General features: G+C 38.5%; 1 protein-coding gene across 3 annotated transcripts in view; it reads right to left on the bottom strand.

The window, feature by feature from the left end:
- The window catches only part of YTHDF3 (YTH N6-methyladenosine RNA binding protein F3), a 45415-nt gene extending 33770 nt beyond the window's left edge, over positions 1-11645 (bottom strand). The window contains exons 1-3 of one of the 3 annotated variants that reach the window (XM_012463713.3): positions 11301-11645; positions 10783-10807; positions 4817-4902 (exon numbers count right to left, since the gene is read on the bottom strand). In XM_012463713.3, the coding sequence (XP_012319136.1) occupies positions 4817-4902; positions 10783-10807; positions 11301-11324 (135 nt within the window). In that variant the 5' untranslated portion in view covers positions 11325-11645. Of the gene's footprint in view, positions 1-4816; positions 4903-7415; positions 7589-10782; positions 10808-11300 lie in introns of those variants that run through there. The other 2 variants (XM_012463714.2, XM_012463712.2) reach the window with 2 other exon arrangements.
- Positions 11646-14073: the final 2428 nt, after the last annotated feature.

Genomic DNA, 14073 nt, shown 5'->3' with positions numbered 1-14073 from the left:
CATTTGAATCTTGCCCAAGCTTATAAACTGATAGGCCAAAAAAAAAAAAAAATCATTTGAATAGGCAGAAATAATGAATACCTTAACTAAGGGCAGTGATGAAAAGGGCAGAAAAATGACAATTTAATTTTCTCTGATAAAGACAGCTAAGAATTTACTTTCCCAAACACACAAGCAGACAAACTCAACTTAGTTTTCCAAATTATTTTTCAAATTTATATGCACAAATTACATGGCATACTTAACAGTGCCAATTAAAATCTAAATTTTCCAATCAATTTAGTCATAAAATTATTCTGAAGAACTATAAAGAACTAATTTTAAGAATTAAGGACTGACATTTGGCCGGGCACAGTGGCCCAAGCCTGTAATCCCAGCACTTTGGGAGGCCGAGGCGAGTGGATCACGAGGTCAAGAGATCGAGACCATCCTGGTCAACATGGTGAAACCCCGTCTCTACTAATACAAAAAATTAGCTGGGCATGGTGGCACATGCCTGTAATCCCAGCTACTCAGGAGGCTGAGGCAGGAGAATTGCCTGAACCCAGGAGGCGGAGGTTGCGGTGAGCCGAGATTGCGTCATTGCACTCCAACCTGGGTAACAAGAGCGAAACTCCATCTCAAAAAAAAAAAAAGGACTGACATTTACTTTCAAAATTACAATAAACATTCCCTCAGAAAATGAACACTATAAAATAGAAGAAATATGCTGTCACAGAAGCAGAAAGGCAAACAACTTGCTTTACAGTATCCTTGGGTCTCATAAGAACTAGATCTAAGTATACAAAACAATTTAATTCAGTAGCCAAAGACATTAAACACCTTTTCCATGAAAAGATTTTTATCATTTATAATTGTAAAATCAGATAAATGAATTTAATTTTAAAAACATACTGTGTACATAGTTGAAATTTTAATAAGTTAATTATTTCACCCATGTCAGTGTACAAGGACCTTACTAGTTATATAACTTTAAATCTGCCAATAACTTCTTGAGCTCTTTCGCCAATAAATCCAGTTTTCACTAATCTGTTATAACAGTACTATTCAAAAGGTCCAAACATTTTTAATTTTCTAACTAGGTAATTAGGAGTAACTTAAATTCTCATACAACTTACCTTTAAGATTCCAGGTAATTTTCAATTTTTTTCTAGAATAAACCCAGCTTTCAATATTCTACAGTATTAATCCTCTTTAAAATGTAAATATGTGTCTTGTTAGAGATCATTATTTTTAATATTAAAGAAAGATGACTGCTGAAAATCTATTTAGTACTGCAAAGAGAAGCAGAATAGGCCTTACTAGAATCAAATTTTACAACTTCTCTTCAAACAGGATACAAATATGTTGATTCAAATATCATGAGTTAAAACAAATCTTTTTTTTTTTTTTTTGAAAAAACTCATGACTACTTTTGTGCCAAAACAAATCTTTTTTTTTTTTTTGGAGACAGTTTCGCTCTTGTTACCCAGGCTGGAGTGCGAGGGCGCAATCTCGGCTCACTGCAACCTCCGCCTCCTGGGTTCAGGCAATTCTCCTGCCTCAGCCTCCTGAGTAGCTGGGATTACAGGCACGCGCCACCATGTCCAGCTAATTTTTTTTTGTATTAGTAGAGACGGGGTTTCAGCGTGTTGACCAGGATGGTCTCGATCTCTTGACCTCGTGATCCACCCGCCTCAGCCTCCCAAAGTGCTGGGATTACAGGCTTGAGCCACCGCGCCCGGCTCAAAACAAATCTTTTAAAACACTAAAACAAATCTTTTGCAAATGGTTTCACCCCAACGTAAGCAGCAATGATGCAGATGAAAGAATTCATTTGGGTTCCCTAAGGTAAATGCCTTTATATTCTTTAAAAAGTAATGGTTTCCCAACCACTTTTTAAAACTTTTTTTTTATTTTTTATTTTTTACATGTAAAGTCTTATGCGAAATTCCAATATATAGTACAGAAAAAATGCAAAGCACAGCTCTGGTTGCTACACTGGTGGGATTCAAAGATCCTCCGCTGGTTTTCCCTAGGAAGATCCTAAAGTGCCTCTATGGAGTACCAGAAACCCTCGTGACAAAAAGTTTTCCTCCAACAGAAACCTTTCTATGTCCTTGTAACAAATAATGAAGAACTAACTGTAAAATATCTGTTAACAAGTAAAACATGTAAAAAAATTACTTCAGGTAGCAACTGCAAAACTGTCTTTTACACTTCACTGAAACGCCTTAAAGAGTTTGAAAGGCTGGGTGCAGTGTTCCATGCCTGAAATCCCAGCACTTTGGGAGGCTGAGGCAGGCGGATCACTTGAGGTCAGGAGCTCAAGACCAGCGTGGCCAACATGGTGAAACCTCACCTCTCCTAAAAATACAAAAATTAACCACGTGTGGTGGCACGTATCCCAGCTACTTCAGAGGCTAAGGCAGGAGAATTTCTTGAACCTGGGAGACAGGTTGCAGTGAGCCAAGATCATGCCATGGCATTCCACCCTGGGTGACAGTGCGAGACTCCATTACAAAAAAAAGTTTGAATAAGTCAGGTTTTTTGAAACTGTATCTTCATCTTAAGAACTTCATTTTCAATTATAATTTATAAACTATGAAATCAAGTAGCAAAAAACAAAAAAAAAAAAAACAGTTCAACTGTTTAGCCCAAAAAAATTTCTCAAACCTATCTAATCATGGAGATCTTTTGGAAGGAATATTTACTACACCTCCTAATATTAAAATTTCTCAGGCAGGCGCGGTGGCTCACGCCTGTAATCCCAGCACTTTGGGAGGCCAAGGTGGGTGGATCACTTGAGGCCAGGAGTTTGAGACCAGCCTGGCCAACATGGTAAAACCCCGTTTCTATTTAAAAAAAAAAAACTTCTCAGAAAAGTTGGAAAATACTGCATGTTAACTGAGGTTACTTTATGAGCCAGAATACAATAAAAGTAAACTTCTTTTAAAACTTGCACTATGGCCAGGCGCGGTGGCTCACGCCTGTAATCCAAGCACTTTGGAGGCCAGGGCGGGCGGATCACCTGAGGTCGGGAGTTCAAGACCAGCCTGACCAACATGGTGAAACCCCGTCTTAAAAAAAAAATAACCTGCACTACATTTCACAACGAATGATCTACTTTCATAAACTATAGGTGGAAAAGTAAATTTGTTAAGATCATAAAAGTTTTTTTCTGCCAGGTGCGGTGGCTCACACCTGTAATCCCAGCACTTTGGGAGGCCGAGGTGGGCGGATCACCTGAGGTCAGGAGTTCGAGACCAGCCTGGCCAACATGGAGAAACCCCATCTCTATTATTTAAAAAAAAAAAAAAAAAGTTTTTTTCGTTTCCATTTATTTCTTCTTTTCCAATGTATGCTAGAAATGTAGCTCAACAGATAGGAAGGGGTGGTTAATGTGAAGTAAACAAGAGGTAGATGAGGTTGAACACAATCATCTCTCTCCATAGTCCTAAAAATAATCCTGGATCCCACAAATTTTCCCTGTAACTCTACTGTTCAAACTGTTCAATTCTGTAGTCATATTTGGTTGCTTGTTCTTTCAGTTTCAAAAATCTAGGTTAAAATATTAGTATATTTTTCATTTTCTCCATATATGCACAGTTTTCCAATTTATCCTTCAAATTTATATGCACAAATTAATTGGCATCTTTAACAGTGCCAATTAAAATGTGAATTTTCCGCTGAGTGCAGTGGCTCACACCCATAATCCCAACACTTTGGGAGGCTGAGGTGGGCAGATTACTTGAGGTCAGGAGTTCAAGACCAGCCTGGCCAACATGGTGAGACTCCATCTCTACTAAAAATATAAAAATTAGCCAGGCGTGGTGTCATGTGCCTGTAATCCCAACTACTTGAAAGGTAAAGGCAGAAGAATCACTTGAGCAGGGGAGGCAGAGGTTGGAATGAACCGAGACCATGCCACTGCACTCCAGCCTGGGCAACAAAACAAGACTCTGTCTCAAAAAAAAAAAATTTTTTTTTTTTTGAAGACAGGTTTTCACCATATTGGTCAGGCTGGTCTCGAACTCCTGACCTCAGGTGATCCGCCTGCCTCAGCCTCCCAAAGTGCTGGGATTACAAGCGTGAGCCACCGCGCCCAGCATCAAAAATTTTTTTTACAATCTGAATTTTCCAGTCAAATTAATCATAAAATTATTCCAAAGAACTACAGAACTGATTTTAAGACCTGAAGTTCTTGAGCATTTTTTGCTTTTTAAAAGCAAAACAAAAACAGTTTCATTACAGAATGTTCTCCCTAAAAAACTGGTTAATACTGAAAAATTCATTTTTTAAATTTATTTCTACCAGTGGCATATTTTTAATAGCAGGCAGAAAGAGATGCAGAAATGGCATACAGATACCTAATACCACTGTTCTTCGATGTTTAAATTGAAATTATACTTGTACACAAATACACAAGGCCACCAGTTACTTGATTTGATAAAATTATCCATGTCTCCAAATATACAAATTTCTAGCTAATTAAGTCTTTTAATTAGCTTAAGCTATGAAGATATAGCAGTGAGATTAAAAAATTAAATTCCTTCAACACACACACACAAAATCTAACCATAATAAATACACATAATGGTCACCTGCAAATCTTTATTTTATATTTCATAACCTAGTTTCAGGTGCCTATACTTTCTGAAGGAGAACTCTCCTGTGCCATAAACCTGCAACTGCTACTCACTACTCACTACTATGCAGGTACACAAGAAGTAATCCATGTTGTGGTGAATCTCATTAAATTAAATAATCTATTTAAAAAATCAATTAATACTTATAAGTTTAATTTCCTAAAATCTGAAACTGTCAGAAGACTTACCTGATTTGTCTGGCTACTTAAGTATGGCTCAAAATCATCATCATTTACAGCATCTTTTTGATGAATCGAACCGTTTTGTACTGAAACTAAAAAATATGTTTGTATTAGAAGTGTTGCAGTTATCTTTATGAAACTCATAGTGCAACCTAATGTTTTTAGTAGTTTTCAAGCCAAAAAAAGTAATCAGAAAAATAATACTGAGTTATTTTCTTTTTAAGGACCCTCTTAAGGATAAACTCTATTTTAGATACAAATATTTATGTGCCACAAAAATTTAGAAGTCTTTTGATATATAAGCCCAAGATTACATAAACAAAAGCCATATATACACTTCCTCTTATCAAAAACTTTAAGTAAATATCCCAATTTCAACACTGTAGTGAGTTAACTGTTATATAAAGATGTTGGAAAGAGTTCCCTAATGCTTTATTTGAATCTAAAATAACTAATTCAAGTAGTGTTGTAGGCAATAAAAAAGATTTCTGAATGTTCTCTACCTTTGTTTAAATCTACAAATTATTTAATCTAATAAATAGTGAAATAACTATTTTTGATCTAATGTTACAGTAAACATCTTAAATGTCTCCAGTACAGTTTAGGCTATAAATTAACTTGAAACAATTCACAATGAACAGACTTACAATTATGATATATCTGAATAGGGCTTTAATTCTAACCCCCCAAAAATGAAGACCTTCACATGAAACTATAAATAAAATTAAGACACAAAAGACAACCATAATTATTCTTGCAACACATGAGAAAACAAGTCAGAGAATAATTTTGTTCAAAGGTCATCTCCATAAACACTTTAAAGGTGTTACTCTCTGGATGCTGTTTCACAGTGCTTTTGAGCAGACTCCAGAAGTAAGGTCCTGAATTTGTATCTCAAATCCAACACTGAGGAGATGATCTCCAGTTAGGGATTTAACCTTTCTAACCCTTGACTGTTTCTCTGTTCCAGAAGATTATTGATTGTGCCTGTCTCATCTCATCTGAATATTAAATGGCAGCACTAGATAATCTTAGATATTATCCCATTATGTATTACAAGATCCAAATAGGACTAAAAATGACTTTTGATCCATTTAAACAGAAGTGTTACTAGACTAATATTTGATGGGGTGGCACTATGTAAATATACTATTCTATACGGCTGTCCACAAATTAGAAACAAAAAGAACTCACTATCTAAAGATTTACTGCTCAAAGATGATACAACATCACCAAATTTTATGAAGTTCAGGGGGTGATGGGTTTAAGTTGTATGCCTCTGTAACACTGCAACATTTTTATTATCCCTAAATTTTCCCATGAGAGTACAGCACCTAAAATGTAGTATGAGTTAACAGTGGCTTAGGAGCAAATATATGCAAAATCCCTAAATATTCTGCCATCCAATAAGTAGCAAAGATCACTCAAAGATATAATGCTACTGTGTGAAGCCTTCAAAGTAGACTTCTTCTTATACCACATTGCCCCTCAGAAGCCACAAGAGCAACCTGAAAGTCAACTTGATCCTGGCTCCATTAAGGTAATTTAACTACGTCTGATTAAGGACTGCATCAGAACTAGGGTTCAGCTAAATGTGCTCCACAGAATTTAAATATGTAATAGCCACTAGAAACCAAAATAAAGAGCGTGCCTTAGGTTACTTCTAGTGCCATTTTAAGGCTTGGTTAATCATTTCAGGCCAAGAGATTCTAACATACCTGTTCCTCTGACACTGGCTTTACTGCTCCTAAATCAAAGGTAGTTATGCATGGTCTATTACTTCTTGAAAAAAATTCTTTACTATTACACTCGTACATATAGTCAATGTTTGAAACAGCTAGCAACTTAAAAATTATGACTATATATCTCTCGTATCCACCAGATTCTCAAAAATCTAGTCCATACAGATACAAAAAGGGCCAGGCCAGGAGCTCGAGGCCAGGCCTGGGCAACAAAGGGAGATTCCACCTCTACGAAAAATGTTTAGAAACTAACCAGGTATGGCGTCATGTGCCTGCAGTCCTAATTACTCAGGAGTCTAAGAAGGATCACTTGAGCCCAGGCATTCCAGGTTACACTGAGCTATGACTATGCCACTGCACACCAGCCTGGGCTACAGAGCAAGACCCTATCTTTATTTACCAAAAAAAAAAAAAAAAAAGTACTCAAAATTTATCTGAATATATATTATACTGTTATTCTTACTTATTTCTTCTGTTCTATTCTTTCTCTTCTAAGAGGCTGGGCCTGAGAACAACTCGTACACTATCATAAATACAGTCCGCAGTCATTTTTAAATGATGCATAAATGTCTACAAAGTCTTACAGTACAAGAAGTCAATTTACTTAAAAAATGTTTAATTAAAAGTACTTCACATATACTGACAAGCAATTTGCATTAGACTCCAAATAAAATAGTAATTCGTCCTTGTAAGTTTCACAATTGTATCTTTAAGAAAACTGTCTTAAAGACGTTAATTTTTGAATATTACTTAATGACAAGCTAACATCTTGAAGTCTAAAAGCCATTAAATAGAAATGAAATCCAAGCTAGTTCCATAGTCTGTAAAAGTTCTTCAGGGGGAAAAAAGAACAGATGACTTACATGATTCTTCGCCTGTTTCCTCTGCTCTATGAAACAGAGTCAAATCAAGATAGAACATGGGCCTTAGGAGCCAGGTGATTCTTTGCTCTGGTCCTGACTACATCAAGTTAGGAAAGTCAACAGATCTGTGCATCATGTTTCCCCACCTACAAAAACAGTGACAATACCATATACCCTCTATCTCCTTACAAGAATGTTGTGAGGATAAAATGAAGCCTAAAATAATGACAGTAAAGTGCTTTGAAATCATTTCTCGGGAGGATGAGGAAAGAACACAACAGAATATTGCCAAAATATGTAAGGCATTTTCCACTACTTTTCTGAAAATTAAAACTTAGCCAAATTTAACCTATATAGTTGTATAAAACAATGCACATGTCGCTCTGTTGGAAGAGAGTAGAGAGGAGGAAAAACATAGATCCTGTTCCACGAGTTTGCTATTTATAAACTAAGGAAGATGAGAAAGGAGGCAGTAAGGCCTAAGACTAGAAGTATGGCATCTGACACTTCCACCCATAGTACTCACAAGTAAAAGCACAGCACACCTTTACTCCAATAAGCAAAAATTCTACTTGTTAATAAAAAAAAAATAGAATACTTAGTGTTAAAATTATGAAAAAAAAAAATTATGAACCAAAAGACAAATAAATCCCCTTAAATTTCTACTATCCTTTCATACTACTCTTGCCAAGGATAATAAGGAGTTCTGATATTTAACATAAGGACAATCTATTAATTAATAAACAATGTGAATTCATAAAACCTAGAAATATTACTTATTCTACAAAAACATTTTTGCCTTATTGAAGACACTTATTTAGAATCCCTTTGCCTTCCGTAATGAATTAAGTCATCAAGGATATATAGAAAATCAAAGACACTCAAACTAGGTGTTAGGCTAATGCTGTCAACTAAAGACAATTCAGTAAAGAAACACAGAATCTCTGAAATTAGAGTAAGTTGACTGAAAAGGATTATTTGTTCAAAACTTTGACACCAACTTCTCAAGGACATACTATTTTTCGTAAGCTTGATAAGTTCTGAATTCAAGATTACTCATATTTAGAATACTGAGCTTGTAGTCCAAGAAAAATAGCTTCATAAAAGTAAACAGAAATGTAAAACAATTTTACTAGCTGGAATCAAGCTAAGGCAGAATAGTTTTTCTCAAATACACACATAGCTACTTATACCAGGTTCACTGGTGGTGTTGCCTTTGCCTTGTAATTCTCCCTGCAGAGGCATAAAAATACAAGTAATGTATATGTGTATTTGTGCACATCTGCCATTTTTAAGGAACTTAAATAATTAGCTATATTTTCAGGCCAGTAGCAGTTTTTCCCTCCTGCCAAGGCTCTATGCAAGGGAGTTTTCCTGCACCTTAAAAATAAAGTGTGGAAGGTGAAAAGAAATCCAGCAAATATAATTGCTACCAGAGGGATGAACTATTGTTAATTACAAGAAACCTCACAACATACCATAGGAATGACTAGAGTTATTACTTTTATTTTATAGAGGGGAGATTCTGACAAATAGGTAGAATGTTCGCAAGCTCACTTGGCAAGTCAGTAGCCAAAGGCAGTATTAGAACTCAAGACTCTAAGGAATCCCAATCCATCATTCTAACTTAGGATGAAATTACTGAACAATAAGGAGGAAAGAAAGAAAATTTCTTAAGAATAAAGAACTATCAAAATAAACACTTTGTGTATGTGTCTGAATACACTTAATAGAAGTGATACCAATGGATAAAAAAATTTTAAGTAACCCAAAAATACTTATTTACAAACTGTGGATATATTATGTAGTTTACAGATAAATCTAACATGAAAGATGCCACCAGTGCCTACCTAAGTGAAATGACCACTCATAAATCAAACTTATTTTACTCACAATGCTGTAGAGGCTCTACTTTGTTTTATCAAACAAGTTAAGTACTTCACAGAACTTGTGTACTTACCTTAAAGCAGGTAACACAAAACATTTAGCATTTCAAACAGCCTTGCAAAGTGCCACCTCCCCACAGATCTAGGATAAAATAATTTATGCTAGGCAATAATGACCACAATTTCACAATCTCCAAGTCTATATACTTTCTAATGGGTAGACTAACAAAAAAAGAAATTAATGGATCATTCTTTTTAAAATTCAAATTTTTAAAAACTCATTTAAAATAAATCAATATCCAGTTTTATTTCAGGTTTACACTTACAACACACAAAAAAATTCTAGAAATGAAATGTTAAAAATTAAAATGTTTAAATGTTTATATACTGCAAGAAAACATCTTTAATAAAAACAAAACAATAAATTTGCTACCTAATATGGTGGTATGTAGCTAGTATGTACAAATTCTACAATTCAAAGGAAATTAACTAATCTACATATCCAAAACTTATTATTTTAAATTAACCAAATTTGCAATAGCAAATAAATACCCTAACAAGAATTTAAAGGGCACCAAAGACAATCTACATCTAAAAGGCTATTACAGATCTTAATTTCTAACACTGTGTTACTGAAATCAACAGAAAGCATAATTCTAGTGTAATTTCAAGCACTACAAAATGTTATAAATATATAATTTGCTCTGATGTTATTTAATTGGCACTATCCCAAGAAAGCAGTTATTGTTCTATACTTAACTAAATGTCACATGACTAATGTCATAATGTTTCAGTCAGCTGACTGCACTGTTCCATATTAATAAATACAAAACACACTTTTAAAAAAACACTTTATTTTCAACGGTACATTTACAAATCATAAAATCTTGGAAGAAATGTCACAAATTATTTTCTTCTCAGTCCTTTATAAAATACTATCTTGAGTCACACCTTGCCATCAGGACTACATAGCAAGATGGCATGCCTACTTAGTACTAATTTCTCTCATATTGTTGCCTCATTGCAACTGACTTGAACAGAATCAGTGATTAATAGTACAATTTTCATTCATGTGATGGAATATTATGTATAGTTCCATTTTCCAGTGTAATCCAGACATGTCAAACAAAATGTCCACTTTAAGAAGACACTTATCTACATACATATGTGGAAATTTTTGTGGCATTAGTTACATAACACAGATAAACTGGAGAAATATCACTAGGTTCACACCAATACCTCTCAACTGACATACACCTAAGAAAACTATTTCTTTTACTACTTTAGTTTCTATAAAGTGGTTTCAAAGGAACGAACTACCAAAGTTCTAGATACAACCTGGCTACATTAGCCGTGAGTATTGTCTCTAATCCTACATTTTTTCCCAAGAGGGGGCAAAAACAAACAAAAAGCCCTCACAGAGTTTAAAAGTTACATTAAGGCAACACTGAGCAGTAAGAAAAAAAAAATTCCAAACTCACCTTTATTTCCTTGCCCTTTAGGTCTCTGTGTAGCAAGACGAAAGATGCGGTTAAAAAAAAAAAGAGAGAGAGAAAAAGGAAGAGAGAAAGAGTGTTAATCAAAGACATTATCAAAGACAAGTTATTTTAGACTATCCGCGTAGGAGTAAAAACCCACCATATCCTCCACAGCCACCAATTTCCCAACCACCCCCAGCCTTTAAACCTCCCACCCGCCACTCGAAATCCGTCTCCCAGAGCTCGCCCGGTCTCAACCCCATGTCTGTCGCCCTCAGGATGTGTCCTAAGGCCCCTAAGAGCGGTCCTTGCTCCCACACACCGCGGCACCGAGCCCGCCCGCCAGCACGCCCCGGGGCCAGGGCGCACGCCCCGGCCCAGGCAGCTGCACCGCAGCAACTTGCGCCGGGGCACCGTTATGGGGCCGGCAGCGGCGGCAACGGGGAGGAGCCGAAGCCCCGCGCGAGGGTGGAGCTCCGGGGCTCGGGCCTTTGCCGAGCCTGCGGCCTCTGCTCCCTCACCTGATCCACGCTAGTGGCTGACATTCTTCACCGCAACCCGAGAGCCGCCGCCGCCGCTGCCTGGGCCTCTCCCCGTGCACTCACAGCAGTTGGCTGTCGCCCTTGGCCGAGTGATTGTTCCAGCCGCCGCCGCTGCCGCCGCTCGCTGAGAGCCCAAAATGAGGGCCTCGCGCTCGGGAGTCGGAGGAAGAGGCCCGTCTTTTCCGCTTACACGCTCCTCTTCCCCCTCTCGCTCTCCGCTTCTCGGGTCCACAATGGCGGACAGACTCCCTAGTCTCACTTCCGCTCCGAGCCTCCCTGACCTTCCGCTCTCCACTCTGACGTCCGCGCTCACCTCGCTCTTCTTCCCCCACCCTCCCGCCACCGACCTTGGCTCCGCCTCCGCACCTCCACGTCACCGGAGACGGGACCCGCGCTGACTGCCCGTGGGCGCATGCGTCCTGGAGGGAGCGGTTGGGGCGCCGGCGAGCGCCAATCTCCAGCGTCTCTTCTCCGGTTTCCTGCTGTCCCGCTCCGAGGCAACAGGGCTCGGGCAGAGAGGCGTCAGCTGGAAGGCTGGTCAGAGCCGGATTTTGTCGCACTCTGCTCAGGAAGATGGCCGAGGCGGTGGCTGGCAGAGATGGTAGAGCTTGGCTGAAGGCCCGGCGGCCGGCGGCGCCCTCCTGTAAGCGGACTGGACGGAGGCAGGAAGATCCCGCAGAGCGGGCCGGGCCTAGCGGGAGCCTGCGGAGGCCGCCAGAAGCCGCGGGCACAGCTAGCTGACTCATCAACCCTCGGGACAGAGTTGCTGCGTCCCTACAAGCCTGCACGTGCAGCAAAAGTGGCGGGTTCGAGCTGTGGTACTCAGACATGCCCAAGCAGACAGGAGCACCGGCGCAGGTTCAGTCTCTTCAAACCCTGTGCAGCCGTAATCTCTGGAGTCAGAGTTCGCCGCCCAATTCATGGATTTGTGCTTTGAACCCGCTCTGATTTTTTCGAATGAACAAAGCTGCTTGGGATACTTAAGTGTAGTTGCAGAATGTGTTTTCGGCCCTAAAGAGAGAGAACGTTTCCATCGAAAAAGTTACTTTTCCACGTATTGGCAAAGCCAAAGGATGCCAATTTGCCAACATGTTGACATTTTTATTGCAATATCTACAATAAAGGCAAAGATTCCTTGTCTTTCAGTGATACGCACTCCATGGAAGGAAATAATTTAAGTGACCAAACACTTTCTGTACTTCAAAACCATCAAATAAGTGATCATTTAGAAAGTATAATTGTCGAATCATAAGATTAATGTTGTAGTTTACAGTGGAACAGTATTTTAGAAGCACTGAATAATAGAAAAACTTGAGAGACCACTTTTCGTGTAAATCACCAAGAGGCATTTCTAAGTTCTAGTCAGCCAGTTTCCCTTGCCCTCCCATTAATTGCCACAGGTCCCAACCTGAGCACCCTTGAATTTCCCAAGACTCCCCACGCCTTTTCTGCTGTTGCTCTCAATGTCTCCCATCCTTCATTCCCAAACAGACCATTTTCGTTTTAATGAGTTTGCTGGTACATGCTATGAGCCAGGAACTTGAGAGAGAATATCCAAGAGGAGGCTTATGAAATCTTGCAAGACTTCACTTTGATCCTTAGTATCATGGCTTTGGAACCCAATCAATCTGAGTTTGAATTCTACATGGAGCAAGAATTTGTGGTATAACGTTGGTAAAGGCACTGAAACTTTCTATGCCTTAGCTTCCTCATGGGTAAAATTAGGTCCTATGTGTACAGTTCCTGATGCAAGAGTAAGCTTTCAACAAATTGTGGCTATATACAGCTAGTGAATTGCTTCTTTGCTAAAAGATTCCCAGAAATAGTAATTGCTTACATTTATTGAGAAGACATTATATGCCAGGCACTGTGATAATCATTTTAATTCCCACAGCATCCTTGTAGAAGTGCCATTATAAAAACTGACACAGTGAGGTTAGGAAACATGCCACAAATAACAACTAGTTACTATGAGAGTCAGGATTTGAACTCAGGCAGTTTGGCTCCCAAGTGCCTACTCTAATAACTACCATGTAATATTGCCTAATGACATAATATTACAAGCTTCTCTTCTCTTTCATTTCTTCTCAACAAACTTCTTCCTTCTTTATGGCTTTTCTTCCTGGCAATGAGTTCTGAACCTGCTGAATGTAGTGCTAACTATCCTCAGATATAAACCTGTTTAATTTAATATTAACGGACTTTTGAAATACATGTGGGGACTACCTAAAACCATCTCCAATGCCTCCAGGAGTGTATTAGATGAAGACATACCCGAGACTGAGAAGAAAAAGAGTTTTAATTGGACTTACGGTTCCACATGGCTGGGGAGGTCTCAGAATCATGGCAGGAGGCAAAGGCACTTCTTAACATGGCGGCAAGAGAAAATGAAGAAGCAAAGTTGGGAAACCCCTGATAAACCCATCAGATCTCATGAGACTTAATTCACTATCATGAGAATAGCACAGGAAAGATCAGCCCCATGATTCAATTACCTCCCCCTGGGTCTCTCCCACAATATGTGGAAATTCTTGGAGACAAAATTCAAATTGAGATTTGGGTGAGGATGTAGTCAAACTATATCATTCTGCCCTGGCCCCTCCAATTCTCATTTTCTCATATTTAAAAACCAATCATGCCTCCCCAACAGTCTCCCAAAGTCTTAACTCATTTTAGCATTAACCCGAAAGTATATAGTCCAAAGTCTCATCTGAGACAAGGCAAGTCCCTTCAGCCTATGAGCCTATAAAAT

This window comes from Aotus nancymaae, unplaced genomic scaffold (genome assembly GCF_030222135.1).
Source record: "Aotus nancymaae isolate 86718 unplaced genomic scaffold, 86718_ANA_hifiasm-v0.15.2.pri h1tg000036l, whole genome shotgun sequence".
Lineage (NCBI taxonomy): Eukaryota > Metazoa > Chordata > Mammalia > Primates > Aotidae > Aotus > Aotus nancymaae.
Note: the sequence above shows the minus strand (reverse complement) of the source record. Positions and strands in the feature narration are given on the sequence as shown.